Below are 23505 nucleotides of genomic sequence, written 5' to 3'. Positions count from 1 at the left end.
AATAAAAGAGCCTGTTTCTTAAAGAGTTTTTCTTGTATGTTGCTGAGCAGTTCACCAGAGAAAAATCCATCGATTTACTTTTTTATCAGCAATGTCTTACATTAGTAATTCTTTTACCTGGTCGCGTTGATTAACATTTTATCATTGGGGGGAAAATATGTGTATACATAAAATGAGCCTAAGTTTTGCCAGTTTCACAGGAACATTTTTAACTGTTTTTGGTGTCAGTGAGTGCGTTTCATAATTTATTCTCAGTTTTGCTTTACTGTTCATACCCTTGCCAATTTTTCTATTTTTCTTGACTTGTGTGATGTCTTTGTATATATTTAGAGTTTCCCATTTTGTATTGCAAGGATTTCCCCCCAGCTTTCCCTTAAAATTTTTTAAGTTTTTTTTTTGTAATATACGGAATTTGCTTTTTAATACAGCCAAACCTGCCATTTTTCATAGAGAACCTTTTGAGTGTATAGTGTGAATGCCCTTTCTCTACTTGCTTTCCAATAAAACTGAATTTAAAACTAATGTTTGGTACCCAAATGGGCAAGTTGTATGGCACATTCATGTTGTACCCTGCTTGCTTCTGAAAACGATGTCTCGTCTTCTGGGGAATTCACATTATCCTGTGGAAAAGCCCATCCCCGCGAGCTGACCCAGGAGCCACAGCCAGGAGCCCTTCCCTCTTGGCCTGTGGTTCTGTCCAGTGGTACAGCACCTGAAAGAAACATAAAACTCTCGGGGGAAACACCGGGCTGAGTAGACGGAGCCCCTTCATACATCTTCTGAACCCACTGGGGTGGGAAAGGGTTTGGATCTTAGAGGTGAGAAGGTAGATACATGCATAACAAACCATGAAGCATGTGTATGCTGGAAAAATGGAAACAGTATCCTTAAGATCTACGGGAAACTAAGATGTGTCACCAGTGCTCACAAACCGAGCTCTGTTAGAGTCTGCCGTCAGTAGACTCCCAGAGAAATGACTTTGTAAGCTTTACTCACATAGACAGACATATGGTCTGGGAGTAAAGCATGTTACAAAGCATATTGTGGTCTGATTTTAATTGTAGAGAGAAAAATGGGTGTCTATGTATAGAAAGTACCTTCCAAGAGACAATGATTATTTTGGGATCATTGGACTTTTATATAATATATATTTAAAGCCCCCTGATATATTCTGTAGGTGTATGTATAATATGTTTTTGTTTTCTGACTTACATATAATATACATTTTTAAAAACTCATATTCTGTAGGTGTATACATAATATGCTGTATATTTTTGTTTATCTTTTCTGAATTTTCTGGCTTTTCTATACTGGACATGTTTTATTGGTATAATGTAAAAACATTGATACCTTACCTCCTCCCTCCCAAACTCCAAAGAAATAGCTCCAAGTACAGGATTATTTGAAATACCTGTGTATTGAACTTGACAGTGCCATGATGGTTTTTTTTTTTTTTTTTTTTTTTTAGCTCATAATGGTTGCAGAATGCTTGAGATTCTTCACTTAGTTGTGTATGTTATGTTTGAGGGAAAATCATTAAACTAAGGCATTGAAGTATAACCCTGGAAAGGTGGTAATATTTTAGTATTTTTCAGTATATCTGCTGAGGTAAATGATTTTTATAGTGGTATTTTCATTTGCAAAAGTGTTAGCATCTCTGAACAATGTAAACTTGAAGCACTGAACATTGTTTTCTGTTGTATTGAAGCATAATGGGTGATTTGTAGTTTGTAACAACTTTGTCATTTTTATTTAAATAACTGTTTCTCAATTCTGAGAAATTCTTTGTTGCTTTGCAAAATATTGTATCAACTATATGTTAAAACAAAGTTTTCTGCTTTTTGGTATGAATTTCTTGTGCCCCCAGAGTCGTATCTGTTTTATAGTACTTGAAACTTTTACTTTTTATTTGTTATTTCTTAGGTAAACGCAAAGCACTGAAGTTGAATTTTGCAAATCCACCTTTCAAATCTACAGCAAGGTTTACTCTGAATCCCAATCCTACAGGAGTTCAAAACCCACACATGTGAGTATTCCTGGTAATCAACTAAAAGGCTCAACTCAAGCAAAGGTTTTAACGTTTGTATTGTACTTTGTGAATTTTTCCAAGTTGAGGGGTTGGTATTTTCATGATCTTTGGGACATTTGAAATACTACTGTTTGAACTTAATTAGAAAAACCGTTGATTCTGTAGTCTGAAGTAGATAAGCACAGTTTTCCTTATTAGCGTTTGCTTGAAGGGAAGAAAAAACTGAAGATCCAGACACATTGAGATCTTCAACTTTTTTCTCTTTCTGAACTCTGAATATTATTTAGACCTTTCCTTCTGGATTTCCAGTTAAATTGTAAGTGGTACTTAGGGAACTTAACTCTCCCCTCTAGGTCTGTACCCCTGCCTACTGGGTGATACAACAGAGTCCCATTTTATTTTATTATGATGAACTACATTCCTGTAAGATCTTCGTGTCACAGTATTTTGGAAGAATGTGTACATGTCAGCATATAGATGTCAGTGATTATTTTTTAAATGTATTCTCTACATGTGTGTTTTTTCCTAAATATTTAAAAAAATTTATCTTAATGTTTTTTAATTTATTTCTTAGAGAGAGAGAGGGACAGCATGAGCAGGGGCAGGGTCAGAGAGGGAGGGAGACACAGAATCTGAAACAGGCTCCAGGCTCTGAGCTGTCAGCACAGAGCCCAACGTGGGGCTCGAACCCACGAACTGTGAGATCATGACCTGAGCTGAAGTCGGATGCTTAACTGACTGAGCCACCCAGGTGCCCCAATAATTTTATTAAAATGTAAAAATGATATTTTAGTGTCAATGAAAGTCACTGAGCATATTAGAAACATCCATTAATTTAAAACCTTCAGAATAATAGTTATAGACGCCTTTGAATTGAAGTGATGTATTAAATAATGATGCCTCCCACTTTTACCCCTCAAGACCTGTCATGGGTATGAAGGGTCAAAGCCATTGGCTTCACATTCATACTCACGTTCATAAAATTAATTTTTCCCTAGTTCTGGTATTGAGAACAACCAAGCAAGCAAATGGTAGAAGGTATGGTTTAAAAAGCAGTCAGAATATATCATCTTATAGTTTTTAATAATTCCTCAACAGTTTTTATTCAAACCTCATTAGATTACAAATCGGTTCATGCTTTCCAAAAAGGCACATTATAGCTACTTTCTTTCCTTTCGATGTCTGGCCTGCCTCGTATTTGCAAACAGTAATGAATGAGAAGAAGGTAGAGTATCTTGAAATACGAATGCTAAAAAATATTTTGTTACTTTTAAAACATCAGTGTATAGAAGGGAGTGGTGTGTATGTGTGTGTGAGCTCTTAGGTTTTCACCTGTAATGTTAAAGCCAGTGAAAACTGGAGTGACAGCAGTTCATTTGACTGGGAAGAATGTCTGCTAATTTTATTAGACTGGGGTTCATAATGAGGTTTCTTGTCAGAGCTCCGCCTAGCGTCCCAGCCTTTTTACCTCCTCGAAAACATCCAGTGGGGGCTATATTGAGGAAGGAACCTCTTAGTACCTCTTAATTAGTCAGAGTTCTAACAGCAAGGAAACATTCTTAAAAGAACCTCCTTCCTCATTTCCTAGAATTTCTGGTGAAAGCTAGTACAAAACCAATTCTTGAGCATGGTCCATTTCTATTACCTTGGTTGCTAGCTGAACCATGTAATTGAAGTCTGCCAAAGAAAGGATGTGTAGTAATTGCCAAACTTAACAGATCTTTCTTCTTCTTCCCCTTCTCCTCTTTTTTTTTTTTTTTAAAGCCCCCTTGGACACAGGGAAAAACAACCTGACTTACATTTAGAACTGCAAAAACATTTACGTACGTGTACTCTCTTCCTTTGAGAGTTTCATGTATTCGGGAATTCAGGGACAAAATCTTTTGTGTGTGTGCGAACAGTAAACTGGGTGAAAAAAAGCTTTCTTCCAAAATTTGAGTCGGTCTTTTTTTTTTTTTTAAACCCACCACTTCCTAATACCCTCATAACCAGCTAGGTTTCTTATACTTTGTCTCTTCCTAGCATGTGTTAAAAGTTTAAAAGGCCGTGGTAATAAGCATTTTATTTTGTAATTAAGAAGCATTTTATTTTGTAATTAAGAAGCATTTATTCTATTTTATGACAGGGTCTCTAGATTTTGATTCTGGTGTGTAGAAATTTTAGACCCAGACCTTGTTTTCATTTTCTTATTGCACTGGTCTGATACTATGTGGATCAGGAACAGGTGAACTACTCGCATTGATATTGGCCAAAGATCATTGTTTCAGTGTGCAGGGCAGCATGTGTCTTCTAACTCCCTCTGCCCTTCGTTAAGGGATCCTTCAGTGTTCTTCCTCTGAGTTGTGCCCCACTGGGCACTAAAAAACCACTCCTGGTCATTTGCAATATGTGGGGATTTGAAAAAGCTACCTCTGTACCATTTCTATGTGTTTCCTCCTTCCAAATTTCCTCAAACTCTTTTTTTCCCCTTTAACGTTAGTTATAGATATAAATAGAAAACTTGCTCATGAATTTAGGAAAAGAGAAGATGAAATGGAAGCAACTAATGAAGTTGAGATGTGCACCCAGAAACTGCTCTCACCTCCATCTGGCATTTGGTGTCTCCTGGGTGCAGGATTTTGTAAAAGATTGAAAATTTGAACACTGTGTCCTTATTTTCTGAGAACCAACCTTTTAAATAAAATTCTAAGAAACAACAGTTGGTTTATAGCAATTCAAGAAGTGAGGCATAAAGCAGTACAGACTGAAGGTCAAATGAATGGTACAGGAGGGGGTAAGATCACTTTAGGATAAACTGCTTGGTGAAACATTTCACAAAGAAACAAGATTTGAATTGGGTCTTGAAAGATGGGTATAGAAGGGAGAATGACATTGTGGTGGATGTAAGTACAAGGTAAGTTTTGGGGATGGTGTGTAGTCTGTTTAATTATAGCAGATGTTACTTATAGAGTACGTATTTCTTTCACTGGAGACTTCTAGCATTTTTTTTCTTTATTCTTGCTGTTGTGTAGTTATATGAAGATATATCTAGGTCAGATGGGGTACCTGGGTGGCTCAGTCAGTTAAACGTCCGACTTCGTCTCAAGTCATGATCTCATGGTTTGTGGGTTCGAACCCCGAGTCGGGCTCTGTGCTGACAGCTCAGAGCCTGGAGCCTGCTTCAGATTCTGTGTCTCCCTCTCTCTGACCCTCCCCTGCTCACGCTGCCTCTCTCTCTCTCTCTCAGAAATAAATAAAACATTAAAAAATAAAAAAAAGAGATATATCTAGGTCGGGATCATCTTTCTGTGCACGGAAGGACTGTTTTATTTTGTTCACATATCTGTTTCTGAGAAAATTTTGGTATTTTTCGATCGACTCCTTCCTGTATTTCCTAGTCTCTTGTTTGGATGTTGGACCTTCTGAATTTCCTGGGTCTTTGACTTTTCTTTCATACATTTTTTATCTTTTTGTTTTCTTTTTCTGTATCCTAGATTTCCCTTATTTACTGATCCTTCTATGAAATATTCTGTTTTGGTAATTGATTTTAATTTCCGAGTTGATTGTGGGTTCTTCTTAGTATCTTCTTTAAACAAATTTTTTTTAACGTTTATTTATTTTTGAGAGACAGAGTGGGGCAGAGCATGAGTGGGGGAGGGGCAGAGAGAGAGGGAGATACAGAATCTCAAGCAGGCTGGCAGCACAGAGCCTGATGCGGGGCTTGAACTTTTGGACCATGAGACCATGACCTGAGCCGAAGTCGGAGGCCTAACAGACTGAGCCACCCAGGCGCCCCTCTTAGTATCTTATTCTTTTTCCTTTTTTTAAAAAAATATGTTTTATTTTCTGAAAGGGAGAGAGCATGAGAGAGATAGAACGTGAGCCGCAGAGGGCCAAAGAGAGACACAAATCTGAAGCAGGCTCCACGCTCTGAGTTGTCAGCACAGCACCAGATATGGGGCTCGAACCCATGAACTATGAAATTATGACCTGAGCTGAACTTGGATGTTTAACCGACTGAGCCACCTTTAAGTATCTTATTCTTTGTTTTTTTTTAAATTTTTAAATGTTTTTTCATTTTTGAAACAGAGACAGAGTGTGAGTGGGGGAGGGGCAGAGAGCAAGGGAGACACAGAATCCCCAGCAGAGCTTGACACGGGGTTCAAACCCATGAACCACGAGATCGTGACCTGAGCCAAAGTTGGACGCTTAACTGACAGCCACCCAGGCGCCCTTAGTATCTCATTCTTACTTTACCTGGAATTTTAACGCTCTTTTCTACTCTCTTGGGAATCCATTTTTTCAAGGGTCAGTTGTCCTTTGTCTTTCTTCTTTGTATTAGTTTATTTCCATGCGTCTTGTAATTTTTTATTGTCCATTGATAGTTGAGAATGAGGAAATTAGGCTGATGGGTAGCTCTGATGCAGGTGAATATTTGAATGGTTTGAGAGTTGGCTGTGAGGCCCAGAGGGTTCAGATGTCAGAGTGAGCAGAGCCCACATTCACCCTCAGAGAGCAGGTTTTATTTTCTTTAAAGACGTGCTCTCTTTCCATTTGCGAGGGAAGGTGGAGAGAAAATGAGGAACCAACTGGACCTTTCTTACAGAAAGACTTTTAATGAACTTTTCTGCTTCTAGGCATTCATACCTCCCAACTTTGGATCCTCTCTACGATTCTTTTAGGACTATCATTTATTTCTCTTCTCTGCTGCATGGTTCTCTCCCATTGTGTTATAGGTGGTAGTTTTCTCTATTACTGTCCCCTCCCCCGACCCACCCACACGAAGGAAGGTCTTTTTTTTTTTTTTTTTTTTTTTTTTTTAAAGATTTTACTTTTTTTTTTTCTCTACACCCAACATGGGGCTCTAACTCACAACCCTGAGGTCAAGAGTTGCATGCTGTACCGACTGAGCCAGCCAGGTGCCCCATTACTGTTTTTATTTTTTTTAATTTAACCCATTATTATGGAAAGTTGCAAGTATATCCAGAAGTAGAGAGTTATAGATGAGTCTGTATGTATTTATCTGTATGATGAATACATAGAAGTTTTAGTGGTTAATGTGGCCAATATTGATTTTATCTATTCCTCCAGCTTCCTTATTTTTAACCAAACCTCAGATGTTGTTCTGTCTATAAATATTTCAAGATGTATTTCTTTTTTTTACATTTTTTGAATGTTTTTAATTATTTTTGAGAGAGAGAGAGAGAATTAGAGAGAACATGCAAGTGGGGGAGAAACAGAGAGAGGGGGAGACACAGAATCTTAAGCAGCTCTAGGCTCTGAGCTGTCAGCACAGAGCCCAACGTGGGGCTTGAACTTGGTAACTGTGAGATCATGACCTGAGCTGAAGTTGGACACTTAACTGACTGAGCCACCCAGGCGTCCCTCGAGATGTATTTCTAAAAGATAAGGATTCCTTTTTAAAAACATAATCACAGGGGCGCCCGGGTGGCGTAGTTGGTTAAGCGTCCGACTTTCGCTCGGGTCATGATCTCGCGGTTCGTGGGTTCGAGCCCCGCGTCGGGCTCTGTGCTGACTGCCAGCTCAGAGCCTGGAGCCTGTTTCAGTCTGTGACTCCCTCTCTCTCTGACCCTCCCCTGCTCACGCTGTCTCTCTCTCTCTCCCAGAAATAAATAAAACATTAAAAAAAAAAACATAATCACAATACCATTATTAATCTAGTAGAATAAATCTTTAATATCATCATGTAAGTGAATTACTTCATCAGTTTTTTTTTTTTTTAAATAGCTTGAAATGAGATCAAAACAAGGTCCTGTCCCACAGTTGACTGATAAGTCTCTGAGACTATGGAGTCCCTTCTCTTAGCGTTGATTAGTTTTGCTTTGTCTATACATTTCTGTCTGTTTTCAGACATTCAGAAATTTGCTGAAACTCTTTCTTAATTGTTTATTTCCTTTTTTAAATTGTACTTTTCCTGTACGCCCTTAGAGAGCGAGGAGACAACCTGGACAGGAAGTGTAGGCCTTTTCCCCTCTGTTACCCGAAGGTGTTGTTAGAAATGTGCCAGGCTTGTGCCGCAGTCATGTTCTGTATGTGACTGTGATATGATCAGCAGCAGAAAGGCTCCTGTGAGGTGTGTGCTCTCATCGCCCGAGTAGTGTGTGAGTGCTCTTACAGCACGGGGCCACCGAGAATGCACCGAACACAATTGTTTATCCTCACAGCATATCGGGATTGTACAAGAAAAACCCTAGCTTAAAAGACGACGTATTAGAAATACTGCCAAGTACAGATATATTTTGGGGCTTGAGCTAAACATTCCGAAACCGTATATTCTACGTTTAAAGGAATCTCTTTGTTGAGACCAAGAGGGTCCTGGGATCTCATGTGTCTTCCTTACACTTGATCAGTGAAAGGCTCAGCGGGTGCTGTAGAGCAGTAGGCAGGAGTTTGAGAGCAATTTCAAAGTCCCCAGTTCATAGCTAGTGGTATTCTTCATTTCATGAGAAGCCTGCTCAGTAGAGCTTTAGAGTAAAGTGTAGAATAGCAATTAGAAATCATCCAGCTGTGGGGCACCTGGGTGGCTCAGTCGGTTGAGCACCCAACTTGGGCTCAGGTCATGGTCTTGCCATTGATGAGTTTGAGCCCCACATTGGGCTCACTGCCATCAGCCTGTCTGTGCAGAGCCCACTTTGGATCCTCTACCCCCTCTCCCTCCCCCTCCCTTGCTTATGCTCTCCCCAATATAAATAAATATTAAAAAATAAATAATCTAGCCACTGTTCCTGGTTAAATTGTCAAAACCTGTCTTTTAAACTGTCTTATTTTGGATTAACTGTTTTCGTTACTGTTGGGAGTCCTGGTCTCTGTCCTTGCCTCATCATTACCTCTGTGACCTTGAGTGTGTCACATGGCATTGGGATCTCATTTCACCTGTTGAATTCGAATAGTGACATCCATTCTTTTGCATGGTAAATTAGGGCAAGAAGAGACAGAATTCAGCCAGGCGTGTGCTTTCTTCAAATCAGAGGTTATGGAAAAGCCTGGTGGCTGAGGGTGAGATGGAAGAGGGCCTCTGGAGGTTTGCCTGTGCTCACTCCCTGACATGGCCCCTGGGACATCTCTGCTCAGCTCCTAAGTGTGAAAACTCTGAGTCCACGTGAGCTTCAAAGTTTCTCCCTGTCTCTGACATTTTTTGATGCAGACGTAGTAATTGGGAATCTCTACCCTTATGTGGTGGAGCACTTTAACAGAATGGCAGTCGCGGTAGAAATATTTATAGCTACAAATTAGTACTCCAAAATTTAAAGCACCAAATGTGTTACATCTGATGGGATCTTTTAATTTTTGGCTGGTTTAGATTTACCGCTGGAAACGCTTTCTTTAGGACTCCCCGTGCCAGATCTACATAACATACAGTTTCCCATCAGAACCATTTCCAAAGGGTGCAGCTCAGTGGCGTGAAGTATATTCACATTTTTGTACAGGCATCATTACCATCCCTCTTCGGGACTGGATTTCATTTTTCTCAAACTGAAACCGTGTTCATTAAACACTAACTCTGCATTCCTCCTCCTGCTAGCTTTGATTCTACTTTGTCTCTAAATTTGGTCGCTCTAGGTACCTCATATAGGTAGAAATATGGTACAATATTTGTTCTTTTGTGTCTGGCTTATTTCACTTGACATGATGTCTTCACACTCTCTCCATGTTGTTAAATGTATCAGAATCACCCCTCTTTATTTATTTATTTTGAGAGAGAAAGAGAACATGAGCGGGGAAGGCTCAAAGAGAGAGAGGGGGATTCCCAGACAGGCTCTGAGCTGTCAGCACAGAGCTCAACATGGGGCTTGAACTCATGAACCATGAGATCATGATCTGAGGCAAAACCAAGAGTCACACGCTTAACTGACTGAGCCGCCCAGAGGCCCCAGAATTTCCTTTTTAATGCGGAATAGTATTGTATTTATATGAGGCATTTTTTTGTATCTGTTCACACAGATGGACATTTGGGCATTTCTATCTTTTGACTCTAGTAAATAATCCTATTGTGTGAGATTGCCTCCTAGAGCTTGCACTATTGTACTTCTTAAAGTTCAGAGGTATTTAATCTTTTCCTGAGCCCCACATCCTACCTTGGTGCACCTGATGGTTGTGGCACATTTCCTGAAGTTAGAGATTGACGGGAGACGTGATTCTCAGCTGAGCATAGTGGTAATAGCTGTGGTTGAACGGATTCTCTGTGTGTCCCCCCACCCACCCCCCGTGTCTGGAGATTCGCTAGTTTAATTCTCCTCAAGCTGGGTGTTTATAGCTGAGATGCCAAAGTTAGTTCTGGAATATTCATTTAAAGAAACTAGGGGCACGTGGGTGACTCAGCTGGTCAATTGTCCGACTTTGGCTCAGGTCATGATCTCATAGTTCTTGGGTTCGAGCCCCGCGTCCGGCTCTGTGCTGACAGCTTGGAGCCTGGAGCCTGTTTCCGATTTTATGTCTCCTTCTCTCTCTGCCCCTCCTCTGCTCACTCTCTGTCTCTCAAAATAAAATGAAGACAAAAAAATTAGAAAAAGAAACTAGTAATAAAATGCTGCTGACTTGCTTGTCTACTCAAAGTGAATTTAGTTTTGGTATTTTCAAGTATCTTTGTTCTTGAATCAGAGACTTAGGCAGACATTGAAAGGTGTCCCTAGTTCATTAACCTGTAGAGCTGTAGAACTGTGTTCTTTAAAACATTTATTTTTTTTAAATTTTTTTTTATATTGTTTTATTTATTTCTAGGAGAGAGAGAGAGACAGCATGAGCAGGAGAGGGTCAGAGAGAGAGGGAGACACAGACTCTGAAACAGGCTCCAGGCTCTGTCAGCACAGAGCCCGACGCGGGGCTCGAACCCACAAACCGTGAGATCATGACCTAAGCGAAAGTCGGACGCTTAACCGACTAAGCCACCCAGGCACCCCAAGAACTGTGTTCTTTAAAGAAATGCCTAGTTTTTGTTTTTATTTTTTGCTTTTCCTGAGCTTTCCAACTGTTTCTGATAAGGCAGCAAGACTGAGTTCCAATGTAGTTCAGGATGTTATAAAGGTCCTTTCTTTTTTTAAATGTTTTTTTAATGTTTTATTTATTTCTAGGAGAGAGAGAGAGACAGCGTGAGCAGGGGAGGGTCAGAGAGAGAGGGAGTCACAGACTGAAACAGGCTCCAGGCTCTGAGCTGGCACTCAGCACAGAGCCCGACGTGGGGCTCGAACCCACGAACCGCGAGATCATGACCTAAGCGAAAGTCGGGTGCTTAACCGACTAAGCCACCCAGGCGCCCCTATAAAGGTCCTTTCTTTGCCTTTGTATTAATGGGCATATTTCTGGAAACTTACCTATTAATAAGGAATTAAGCTCTTAAAGGAAACATCCTATCATTAAGAGTGTTCTTTTTTATTATGATTTATAACTGAGTGTGATCCCATTACTGATCTTGAGCAAATTTGTTTTCCTCAGAATTAATAATTGCCTTATTTAATGGTTCACTCTGAATCTCCTCTCAACATGAAGCAGTAGGTGATCACTCAGTTCTTTTTTCTTTCTTTTTAAGAGTTGTCTCTCCATCCCTAAACTTGCTGCAGCCTGGAGGGTTGCATGTTACGCCTACTTCCTGGCTGTTGCCATGCTTTTTTTTTTTTTTTTTTATTTCTAGGAGAGAGAGAGAGAGAGACAGCGTGAGCAGGGGAGGGTCAGAGAGAGAGGGAGATACAGACTCTGAAATAGGCTCCAGGCTCTGAGCTGGCAGTCAGCACAGAGCCCGATGTGGGGCTCGAACCCACGAACCGCGAGATCATGACCTAAGCGTAAGTCGGACGCTTAACCCACTAAGCCACCCAGGCGCCCCTGTTGCCATGCTTTTGAATGCCTGTATTACTCTCCCGATTTTGATTCCCTGTTTTTGGGACTTCATGTTCTCCCTCCATCCCCCCCTCCCTTCCCCTCCCTCTCACTTTCTCTCCTTCTTTCAGAGGTGTGTGTAGTTTTTTTAGTGTTTATTTATTTTGAGAGAAAGAGAGAACGTGTGTGCAAGCACACACAAGTGAGGGAGGGGCAGAGAGAGAGAGAGGAAGAGAGAGAATCCCAAGCAGGCTCCATGTTGTCAGCTCAGAGCCGGATGTAGGGCTCAATCCTACAAGCCTGGGATCATGACCTGAGCTGAAATAAAGCGCCAGTTGCTCAACCGACTGAGCCACCCATGGGCCTCTCTTTCCCTCCCCTCCCCTCCCCCTCTCCTCCCCGCACCTCCCTTCTTTTCTTTTCCTTTTTCTTTTCCTTGTCTTTCTCTTTCTCTCACTGTGATTTAATTTCCCTCCATTTTGAGGGAGTATATCTTTCAGCAGCTTCCTGAGATAAGTGTTCTTTCCTAGTAAGCAGGGTTTTGGGGTCATTCCATGTCTGAAGATGTCTTTATCTAACCCTCTTGCCGGATCAGTAGCTTTACTGGCCTCAGGATTCTGGGGTAGAAATTGTCCTTCAGGGTGTGAGGGTGTTGCTCCTCGGCTTTCGGCCTTCCCGGGCTACTGTTAGGAACTTCTGCGCCAGGGGGTTCTGGAACTTTGGAATGTGACCTGTTTTTTCCTTTGTGGGTGACTGTAGGGTGGGGCTTTTTCCCCAGTGTCTGAAATCTCACTTTTCTGCTCTGGTTTTATTTTCCTTTTCTTCCTTCCTTCCTTCTTTCATTCCACTGAGCTCTTGGTGTGGTCTCTTTTTGTTTTTTTTTTAAGTTTATTTATTTTGAGAGGGAACACACACACGTAAGTGGAGGAGGGGCAGAGAGAGGGAGAGAGAGAATCCCAAGCAGGCTCCGCACTGTCACCCATGGGCCCTGAGATCATGACCCGAGCTGAAGTTGGACGCTTAACCGACTGAGCCGCCCGGGCGCCCCTTGGTGTGGTCCCTTTCAAACCACTGTCTTTCATTCTGGGATGCGTGATTTATTCTTCTCTTTTTCTTTTCATTTTCTCTTTTCCAGTCGCTCTCCTACTGGGACCCGCTGCAGGCGTTGGGCCTCCCTGTTTGAGCCCTTAGCTTTCTTCACCTTTTCTGTCCGTCAGCTTTGTGTATTTTCACTTCTTTGTTCTTGTCTTTGGTTGACACCCGTTTGTCTCTCTCACACTCACATGCATGTTGACACACACATAAGCACACACATACACACACAATGAGGTGACAGAAAGTCGATTGGAAACTGTTTTTGGGTTGATGGGGCTCACAGTGGTGTGGCCCTCTCCTTTAGGGGATTCCCAGATGTCACACCTGGTGGTCTGCTGCTCTTTTCTCATGGGCAGATCTCTGTCTGTCTGTCTGTCTCTCTATCTCTCTCGGGATTAGCCCGCGTTGCTGAGAGAAGGTCAGTATGTTGGGCTGCTCCGAATCTGCAGTACCTGTGAGCGACATATATTTCTGTTAGATAGTCTTTCACATCACCCACCTCACTACATCTCTTCTTTCCACCCAGTGCCTTTCCGGCACACTTTCTCCAGAGTACAGTCTTGTTTAGCAGCTGAGGCAGTGGAACCCAGGGTTGAACCCCCATCCCTCAGCCCCAGTGGGTGCTTCCCATTCTAGAGTACAGATCAGATTTGCGGGCAGTGTTTAGTTTTACCTCTTTCTGCCTTGTTACATCAGTTACTGCTCGTTCTTTTAGTTTTGATCTTCCAAAAATGTGTTGCTACTTCTCGTGTGGCATCTTCTGCCCTCCTTTGCACTGTGAGTTTTTGTATTTGAAAAATCCCTTTCTGTTGTTCATTGGTCTTTGAAGAGGGAGGAGAGACTAATGACTTTATCTGAAAATCTCTTCATTAAGTAGGCCTTTACAATTAAGCTTGTTGACATATTAAGAATTATGCCAGGGGCGCCTGAGTAGATCAGTCGGTTAAGCATCTGACTTTGGCTCAGGTCATGGTCTCATGGTTCGTGGGTTTGAGCCCTGCATCAGGCTCTGTGCTGACAGTGCAGAGCCTAGAGCCTGCTTCAGATTTTGTGTCTTCCTCTCTCTCTGCCCCTCCCCATCCTCTTTCTCAAAAATAAATGAAAAAAAAATACTATAGGCCATTATTTCTTGTGTACATATGCTCAAAAATCCTCAAAAAAAATTAGCAAATTGAATCCATCGATATACAGGACAGATAATACATCACAACAAAATGGAATTCATTTTAATTTTGTTAGAAAATTATCAATATAATTCACGATTAATAAGTAGTGAATTAGTAAAACAAGGGAGAAAATTATGTAATAAGTAGTTGCAGAAAAAGCATTTGATGACATTCAATATCCATTCATTATGGAGATTCTCATGATGGTAGGAAAAGAAGGGTAATTTTTCAGCCTTTTCAAAGGCATCTATAAAACCTGTTTGTAATGTCATACTTACTGATGAAATACTTCATACTTTTCTCCATAAAATGGGCCATGGGGACCAGGATAGATTTTCATGGCAGTAGGGCGACTGGACAAAGGCATGGAGCAGAGTAAACCTTGACTCTTATTTCACACCACATGCAGAAATTAGAGATGGATCATGGCCCTAAAAGCAAAAATTCTGTAAAGCTTCTGAAAGAAAGCATCCATACATTGGTCCCTGGCACAGGCAAGCGGTTCTGTGATGGGACAGTGAGAGACGTAACCACTACCAATAGATAAGTCAGGTTTCACCAGAATTTGAAATTTCCATTCTTTAAAAGTTTCTTTTTTTTTGAGAGAGAGAGAGAGAGAATGAGCAAGTGAGAAAGGGGCAGAAAGAGAGAGAGGGAGAGAGAGAGAGAGGAAGAGAAGCGGGGCTGGAGCTAATCCGATGTGGGGCTTGAGCTCAGGAACCTCGAGATCATGACTTGAGCTGAAGTCAGACACTTAACCGACTGAGCCACCCAGGCGCCCCTGAAGTGACAAGGGTTTTAGAAAGCTTTGTGCCAGGAGCTGGGTGTAGAGAGCGAAATATATTTCTTCTGTTACCTGACATTATTACCCACCAGAATGGATAAAATTTGAAAGGCCACACAGTTTATTAACAAACATGTGGTATAACCAGAATTCTCATATAGTATGGGGGAAGTAGAAAATGGTACAGCCACTTCAGAAAAGTCTTTGATAGTCACTTAAAAGTACATTTATCCCATAACTCAGCAAATTCTATTTCTCATTATTTACTCAAGATAAGAACGTCCTCAGAAAGACTTGCCTCTGAAGGTTCATGGAGACTTAATTCATAATAGGCGCCAGCTAGAAACTCCTAGGTGTCCAGTGTGGAAGAACGGATGATGTGCGGCATATTAATCAGTGAAATACTTTTCAACAGTAACAAGGAGCAGAGTACTGAGGCTTGCAGTCACGTTGGCAAACCTCCTGAAATCCTGAGCGGAAGTCAGGCATAAGAGAACACCGTTTCATTTTATCGGTATGAAATTCTAGACAAAACTCATCTGTGGTGACGGAAACGAGAATAGTGTTTGTCCATGGAGGGGACAGACACGAGTGGCCCAGGAGAACTTGCTGGTGTGATGGGATCTTCCACATCCTGGCTGGGTGTGAGATACACGGTGCGTGCATTGGGTAACTCAGCCGACTGGACGCTTGTGATTTGTGCATCTCACTATTTGGAAACGCCACTGCAGTTAAAAAAAAAAAGCCAGAAGAATAACAATAAAAATGATGAGTATGTTATTTACTCTCATTGAACTGTACCTGTGTTTTTCTGTCTCTGTTTTCAGAGCACATAGGTGTTTCAACAATCACTTGATAAGTGTATGGACTCTGTTTTCATAGAGTTCACCTCTTGGGCCCGAAGTGCAGTATTGCGACAAATGTTATTTCTGCTCACGCGGGTTCCCTCGTCGTGATGTTTGAAACAAACCGAGATGGAAGGTTTTAAGAAGGTGTCAGTATAATTTGAAGATTAATCTACAGCATCTGTGGGGTCATGGCAGGTGTAGTATACCCCTGAATAGTTGGAGGCCCCTAGCAAGAGTGTGGGGACATGTTGTCTTTATTGAGCTTTAGAGCAGGGCCTGGCTGGGTTCAGCTGGGAGAGTGTGCAGCTCTCAATCCTGGGGCTGTAAGTTCAAGTTCCATATGGGGTGTAGGGATCCCTTAAAAAAAAAAAAATCTCAGGGCACCTGGGCGGCTCAGTTGGTTGAGCATCCGACTGTTGATTTCAGCTCAGGTCATGATGCCAGGGTTGTGGGATCAAGCCCCACGCCAGGCTCTGCGCTGAGTGTGGAGCCTGCTTGGGATTCGCTCCCCCTTTCCCTCTCTGTCCCTCCCTCTGCTCAAGCTCTCTCTCTCTCTCTAAAAAAATTTAAAAAGAACATTTACTAGTCTGTCTCCCTCCTTTCTTCCATCCATCCTTCCTTCCTTTCAGAAAAGTTTAAAGAAGAACACCAAAATGGCTCATAATCTTACCGCCCAGAAAGTTCATGTTACCCTTTAGAGAATGAGCAGTATATGCTTCTGGTAAGAGAATTCATTTGGTACATATTTCTCTCTAAAGATAAAACCTTTCTAAGTGTAGTATGTCCTTACAGAAAAACTTGTTCAAATACCAAAATACATAATAATTTAAGTAATTCTTGAAAATATTTATACAGAAAGCTGCTTAGTACACTACTTTGTGGCTTGAGTTTTCACTTAGTACATCTTGAAAATGTATTTCTAAGTTAGCGCATATCCTATCGTTTTCAGAAATCAGTTATCTTTCATCACATTTGAGTTGGTATATTATGTAATTAGTTCCTTACGGATAACCATTTAGATTATTTTCATTTTTTAATCAAAAATAATGTTTTTAGGAATAACTTTGTGCTGGTAAAATATTATGTATATACATATTTTTGAAGATTTCATTTATTGAAAAAATTTTTCTAAATTGTTTTAATGTTTTATTTTTGAGAGAGACAGAGTGTGAGTGGGTGAGGATCAGGCGCTCGCGCACACACACACACAGAATCCAAAGCAGACTCCAGGCTCCGAGCTGTCAGCACAGAGCCCAATGAGGGGCTCGAACCCAGGAACTGCAAGATCATGACTTGAGCCAAAGTCAGATGCTTAACTGACTGAGCCACCCAGGTGCCCCTGATTTTTCTTTTTAATGTTTATTTTGAGAGAAAGAGCAATTAGAGAAGGGGCAGAGAGAATCCCCAGCAGGCTCCACACTGTCAGCACAGAGCCCGACGTGGGGCTTGAACTCATGAATCATGAGATCAGGACCTGAGCCAAAATCAAGAATCAGACACTTAACCAGCTGAGCCACCCAGGTGCCCCAAGAGGTTTTTTTTTTTTTTTTTTTAATGTTTATTTATTTTTGAGAGAGAGAGAGCATGAGCAGGAGAGGGACAGAGAGAGAGGAAGACAGAGGATCCAAAGCAGGCTCTGCTGTCAGCATGGAGCCCAACGTAGGGCTCAAACCCGTGAACTGTGAGGTCATGACCTGAGCTTAAGATGGATGCTTAACCGACCGAGCCACCCTGGGGCCCCTCCTAAGTTTTCAAGTAATCTCTGTACCCAATGCGTGGCCCCAACTCACAACCCAAGATCAAGAGTCGCACACTCCACCAACTGAGCCAGCCAGTTGCCCCCTGATATGTTATGTTTTTTTTTTGATTACATAATGTCTGATCCTTCCCAGATTGACAGTTTTTGGCCCTACTCCTGTCTTAGAAGCCTGTGGAAGTAGCTTGGCACTATTGACATTTTAGACTGGATCATTCTTGTTATAGGAGGCTGGCCTGTGCACCAGAGGATGCTTCCCGGTATCTCTGGACTCTCCCCACCAGATGCCAGTATCCCTCTCCTCCCCCGAGTAGTAACAACCACAGTGTCTGCCGATGTTGCCAAGTGACCCTTGAAGTGCAAGTGCAGTATTGCCCGCGGTTGAGGACCGTAGATACTGAGAAGCATTCTAGGTCCGTCAGATGGTTAGTGTTGCCGCCCTCCTGACCTAGGAGCTGCCGAAGTCACATATAAGTGGTGTGTTCCTCCATAGTGAATCTTGGGTTTGAATGGATGTAGAAAGAGGGGGGCTTGGGTTATAGGGTACCTCATAGAGTCCCGGGGATGCCTCAGAGCTTGATGAGCAGCTGACTTGACAGCTGTCAGAAACCAGAGCAGCCCCGTACACGTTCTGCTACGCATTCAGCAAGTGGTTGTTGGGTGCCTACTGTCTGCTAGATGCTCTGCGGGCCGCTGGGTATTCGGTGTTGAGAATAGGAGATGCTTTCGCTACTTCCTGAAGCTTAAAGTGTAGGGATGACACATTCACCTGTGTGTGTGTGTGTGTGTGTGTGTGCGCGCGCGTGTGTGTGCATACGCGCACGCACACACAATTACCAGTATATGTGCTACTGAAGGAGAAGGGCCAGCTGAGAGCATCTGAGGGGCTTGATTTAGAAAGGAACTGAACGAGTTGTCACTGAACGCTTCTGAGCCCGAGTGGGTTCTTACTAGATTTAGGGAAGGGTCAGCTGCAGGTGTTCCAAGTGCAGGGAATAGTGTGTATATCGAGGTGGGAAAGAGTCAGGTTTTCAGGGAACCGAAGAGATGCCATTTTGATCAGAAAACGAGAAGTGGGTTTAAGGATGGAGAGATAGTCATGGACCTGATCACATGGAGCCTTGTAGGTAACCGCCTGGCGTGGCATTCAAAGGGACTGTGTGGGGGAGGCGTCTGGGTGACTCCGTCATTTCAGCGCAGACTCTTGATTTCAGCTCAGGTCAAATCGCGGTTCGTGAGCTCGAGCCCCGCAACGGCTCCACACTGACAGCGCAAGGAGCCTGCTTCTGATTCTCTTGCTTCCTCTCTGCTCCTCCCCTTCCTGTACTGGCTCTCTCTCAAAATAAGTAAACTTAAAAAATTAAAAAAACAAAGGGAGGGGCCAGCTAAGGCAAGATTATAATCAGGCGAGCAGCACCATCTGATTTACAGCTGGGCGTGTCCATCCCGTCTGCCGTGTGCGGTGTGTACTGGAGAGAGGCAGGAAAGGAAGCCGGGGTGCTGGTGAGGCTGTGGGGACGTAGCTGCAGCACAGCGGGTGAGGAGGTATTAGGTTGACGACAGTGACATTGCAGGGAAATGGAGATTGCAAAGGCATTTGGAAGGAAGCACTAACAAATCTGAATAATTTGAGTAACAATTTGAATGTGGGCGGTAAGGAGGGGAAGGGGTCCTTAGTGACTCCCAGAATTGTGGGTTGCCATTGCTGGAATGGGGCCCGCCGGCGGTGGGGCGTCTGTGGGGGAGGGCACCACAGACCAGGCGTTCAGCTGGAGGTATGTCAGGTGTGAGATGCCCGTGAAACATCCTGTGAGATCAAGGGGGTGAATACAGCACACACGGTGGTGTTGAAAATAAGCCTGATACCTAGAGGAGACGGTGTAGATTGGAGATTAGAGGTTGCGAACTGTCAGCAGGTAGATGCTGACAGTGTCCGGGGAGAGCGTGTATCTTGATGAGAGAATTGGATCCAGGGGTGAACCCCGAGGAAATCTAATGTGTCGAGGTTGGATAGCAGAGGAGTGACAGGCAGAGAAAACAAAGAGGGCTGAGAGGTAGGCAGCAGATCCTTAGATGTGATGTCGCAGGGACCCAGCTCTTCCCCAGGGGCCCGTGGGAGGGACCGTGGTGAGCTGTGTCTAATATTCTGAGAGTCCTGGCGAGGTGGCTGCCTTGATGCCTCCTCCTGACATCCGCTTGTAAGGGCGCTGATTTCTTACAAGCTAGCGGGGAAAGGGTGTTAGCCACCAGTGGAGATTGGGGCCCAGACAGGGAGGGGATCTCAGGAAATCTTGGAACCTGTTGGGTTAGCTGAGGCAGCTTTCTTAACTTTCTCTCTAAGAAACACAGCCCAGCAAAACTGTGCTAACGGTAAACTCTGGGGGCAGCTGACACACGATCAGCTCGTAGGGAATATGCCGCCTGTCGCAACAAGATGCAAACGTGAGTGCTTGTCTTACACGCTGCAGTATTACTCTTTCCCGTAGTGGTTGACAGTTGCTTCCTTCTGCCTGAATGAGGACTGCTTCAGAGCACTGCAGCTTTGTGTCATCAGGATCTCCCGCTCCCTGCATGGGAGCACCAGAATTTGAAAATTTATATTTGGAGTGTTTGAGAAATTCTTTTGCACATCTATTTCCCTCCCTCCCTCCCTTCCTCCTTTCTTCCTTCCTTCCTTCCTTCCTTCCTTCCTTCCTTCCTTCCTTCCTTCCTTCCTTCCTTTCTTTCTTATTCTTCTCTTTGCCTCATCTTAAATCTTAGCAGAGATACTCATTTTGTTAGTAGTGGCAGGAAGCAGGCAGTTTCCATGGAAACTGACAGACTGGGTTTACTGTGGAAATTTCCGGAATTAACAGAGCTGCATTGCAGAAGGATGCATAAAGCAGTGTTCATCTAGCGATCCTAACAGTCCGGACCCAGAAGAAGAGTTGCAGTGGTGTGCAGGGTATGTGTTCTATTTATTTTCGCGTCTTAGGAGCGTTGCTAGTCATATACATATATGTGCCGAGGAGAGCGTAAGGCAGTTGGAGGCATTTTAGAATATGCCGGCCTTATAAAACCAAGGCTGCTTATAGGGGGAGAGGAAGAATAAGTAATCTGGAGAGAAAGGCACGTTTGATAACGTTTGGAGGAAATCAAGAGCAAGATAAATAAAGGAGAAGGATGTGGTCGTGAAAGAAGAGGAGAAAACACACTTGAAGCCTAATTAGGTAATAGAAGGTTCTGGGCACAAGCAGGTGTTTATTTATCAAAGGAAAATCTGTAGGCATCGGCAAGGCTAAGGAGTCAAGTTCTCATGCCCAGGAAGAAGAGGTGTGTTCCGGTAATTAGCTGTCACTTGCTGAAGGATACGTAGATGGGAAGGATGCCCGAGGCACTGAGGTCTGCTGCCTCCATAGTGCACTTGGTTACGTATGTGGTTAGTGCAGTTAGGTACGTTTGTGGCGAGGGAGCCAGGGACGGGTTGTCCGACCCCTAATTCTACTGCCTGTTGATTTGCGTGTGTGTGTGAGGGTTGGGGGTGGGGGTGTGTGAGGTTTAAGAAAAAGCTTGGAATGTATCTTGGGCTTAAATTTTGAAAATAAAACTCTAAGATTTGGGTCCATCCCTGGAGTTTCTTATCTTTCAGAAAATAATTATAAATTTGAAAGAGGAAGGATACGAAAAATGAACAGATACGATAGGGATCATTTAAATGATGGGTCTCATTTAGATCACGGAGTACGCAAACTACAGCACAGGAGCCAAATGTGGCCCGCTGCTAGTTTTTATAAATAAAGTTTTATTGGAACATCGCCACGCCCATTTGGTGGCATAGTTGCTACAGGGAGTGGCTGGCAATGCCTAAAATGTTTATCTGTTTCTTTACAGAAAAAGTTTGGTGACGCGTGGTTTAGATGGTGTGTTGGATTCCTACGGCTGCTGTAACATTATCACAGACTCGGTAGTGTAAAACAACAGAAATATATTCTCTTGCAGTTTTGGAGGCCAGAAATCCAAAATCAGGGTGTTGGCAAGGCTGTGCTTCTCCTCCAGGCTTTGAAGAGGATCCTTCATCCCTTCCTGGTCTGGCACCTCCTGGCTCTCCTTGGCCGAGGTAGCAGGACTCCAGCCACCTCTGTCTCTGCTTGGATTTTTCTCCCTGTGTCTCACTGAGTCTTTGTCTTTCTGTCTCTTAACTTATAAGCGCACTTGCCATTATGTTTAGGCCCCACCCAACTGCAGGATGACCTTTTCTCAAGCTCCTTAGGTTAATTGTGTCTGTAAAGACAAGGTCACCTTCTGAGGGTCCAAATGGACAAACCTGTTGTTAGGGGGCTGCAGCTGGGCCCGGCGCGTGTGGTACTGCGGCTTCCTGATGAGAGTGGCTGGCTCCTGGGGGCGCCCGGCTGGCTCAGCCGGAAGAGCGTGCGGCCCATAGTGATCTTGGGGTCGTGAGTTCGAGCCCCACAGTGGGTGTAGAGATTCCCCAAGTAAACAAATAACCAACCAACTGGCTCCTGGCAAGTGTCCTTTGGAAACCTGAGGAGCATGTGCTCTGCGATGGACGTGACCCGCTGGGGAGGGTGTTCCACTCGCTCTTCAAGAACAGAGTGGTGGACACATGGGTAAAGTCAGAGCAGACAGCCTCTGTGATGCGAAGGGAAGTAGCCAGGTAGAGACGCTCTTAAGAGTCTCTGGGGATAAAAAGTGCCAACAGATTTGCAGGAAGCTGATGAGGGGCAGGGGGTCTAACGCCTCATATTGGTCTCCCTTCGGCTCCCACCCCCGAAAAACAACACAGTGCGTTTGGCATTTTAATGAAAGACGGTTGGCCCCCAAGAATCAGAGCTTTGAGGAATCAGAGTCCCGTCCAGGTCACGGCAGTGGGGGATATGTGTGTGCTTCAAAATAAGCAGACTCACTGAGCGAGCGGAGGTGTGGCTGCGTGGAGTGAATATGCCAGTGGACAGAGCTGTGAGCTGGCCAGTGGGCCCCGGCTGCACGGAGTGTTCCGCAAGGGGAGCGCGCGACCTGTCGGCCCGGGCGTCCCCGCCCTATCAGTGACCCCTGGCGTCTGTGGGATGCTTCCTGCGGCAGGTTTGGGTGTATTTGGGAATGTTTAAGAAGTGACACACACTCGTGGGGAAGAATCGGGTTGCAGACAGGGGACTGCAGCCTGGGTGCCTGAGCTGCGGAGGAAACCCTCCTTGTTCCGTCAGTGGAGGGACCCTGGCCTGTTGCCTGCTTCTTCACCTGTGCCCCTGCAAAGGAGACCTCTGAGTTAGCTGCTGTGGGGGTTATTACCGGAAGAATTAAGCACAAATGGCTAGATGTAGGTCCACATTAGGGTTCGCTAAAAAGAAGCAGTACCAAACTAGTCTAATATACTTTAAAGAAAACATTGCTGGGATGGTAGATCAGGAATTTGCCATGGACTGGGTATTTCTTTTCTTTCTTTTTCTCTTTAATTAAAAAGATTTTTTTTTCAAAAATTTATTTCTGAGAGAGAGAGAGAGAGAGAGAGAATCTGAAGCAGGCTCCAGGCTCCGAGCTGTTAGCACAGAGCCCGAAGTGGGGCTCGAACCCATAAACTCTGAATTCATGACCTGAGCCGAAGTCGGACACTTAACCGACTGAGCCACCCAGGGGCCCTTAATTAAAAAGATTTTAAAAATATTTATTTATTTTTGAGAGAAAGAGAGACACAGAGCGTTAGTAGGGGAGAGGCAGAGAGAGAGGGAGACCCAGAATCCGAAGCAGGCTCCAGGCTCTGAGCTGTCAGTAAAGAGCCCGACACAGGGCTTGAGCCCATAAACTGTGAGATCATGAATGACCTGAGCCGAAGTCAGACACTTAACCGACTGAGCCACCCAGCCGCCCTGGACTGGGTGTTTCTTGATTTCAGCATATGTGGGTGCCAAGGAGGAATACTCGGCCCAATCCAGGATTTCCAGGAGGGGTTTCTGAAGGACAGGACCGGATGACATGTTTCCTTCCTTTCTGATTCTGTTAGTCGGTGACTAGGTGCATCTGGA

The 23505-nt window shown here is 43.6% G+C and overlaps 1 protein-coding gene across 2 annotated transcripts in view; it reads left to right on the top strand.

The window, feature by feature from the left end:
• The window catches only part of MAP2K4 (mitogen-activated protein kinase kinase 4), a 138436-nt gene that overhangs the window by 38469 nt on the left and 76462 nt on the right, over positions 1–23505 (top strand). For both annotated transcript variants that reach the window (XM_039231583.1, XM_039231584.1), the window contains one exon: positions 1924–2026. In XM_039231583.1, coding sequence (XP_039087514.1) covers positions 1924–2026 — 103 coding nt within the window. The remainder of the gene's footprint in view (positions 1–1923; positions 2027–23505) is intronic.

The sequence above is a fragment of the Hyaena hyaena genome, unplaced genomic scaffold (genome assembly GCF_003009895.1).
Source record: "Hyaena hyaena isolate Hyena2069 unplaced genomic scaffold, ASM300989v1 scaffold_58, whole genome shotgun sequence".
Taxonomy (NCBI): Eukaryota; Metazoa; Chordata; class Mammalia; order Carnivora; family Hyaenidae; genus Hyaena; species Hyaena hyaena.
The sequence above is the reverse complement of the archived record's forward strand: the minus strand, read 5'-3'. Positions and strand labels throughout refer to the sequence as shown.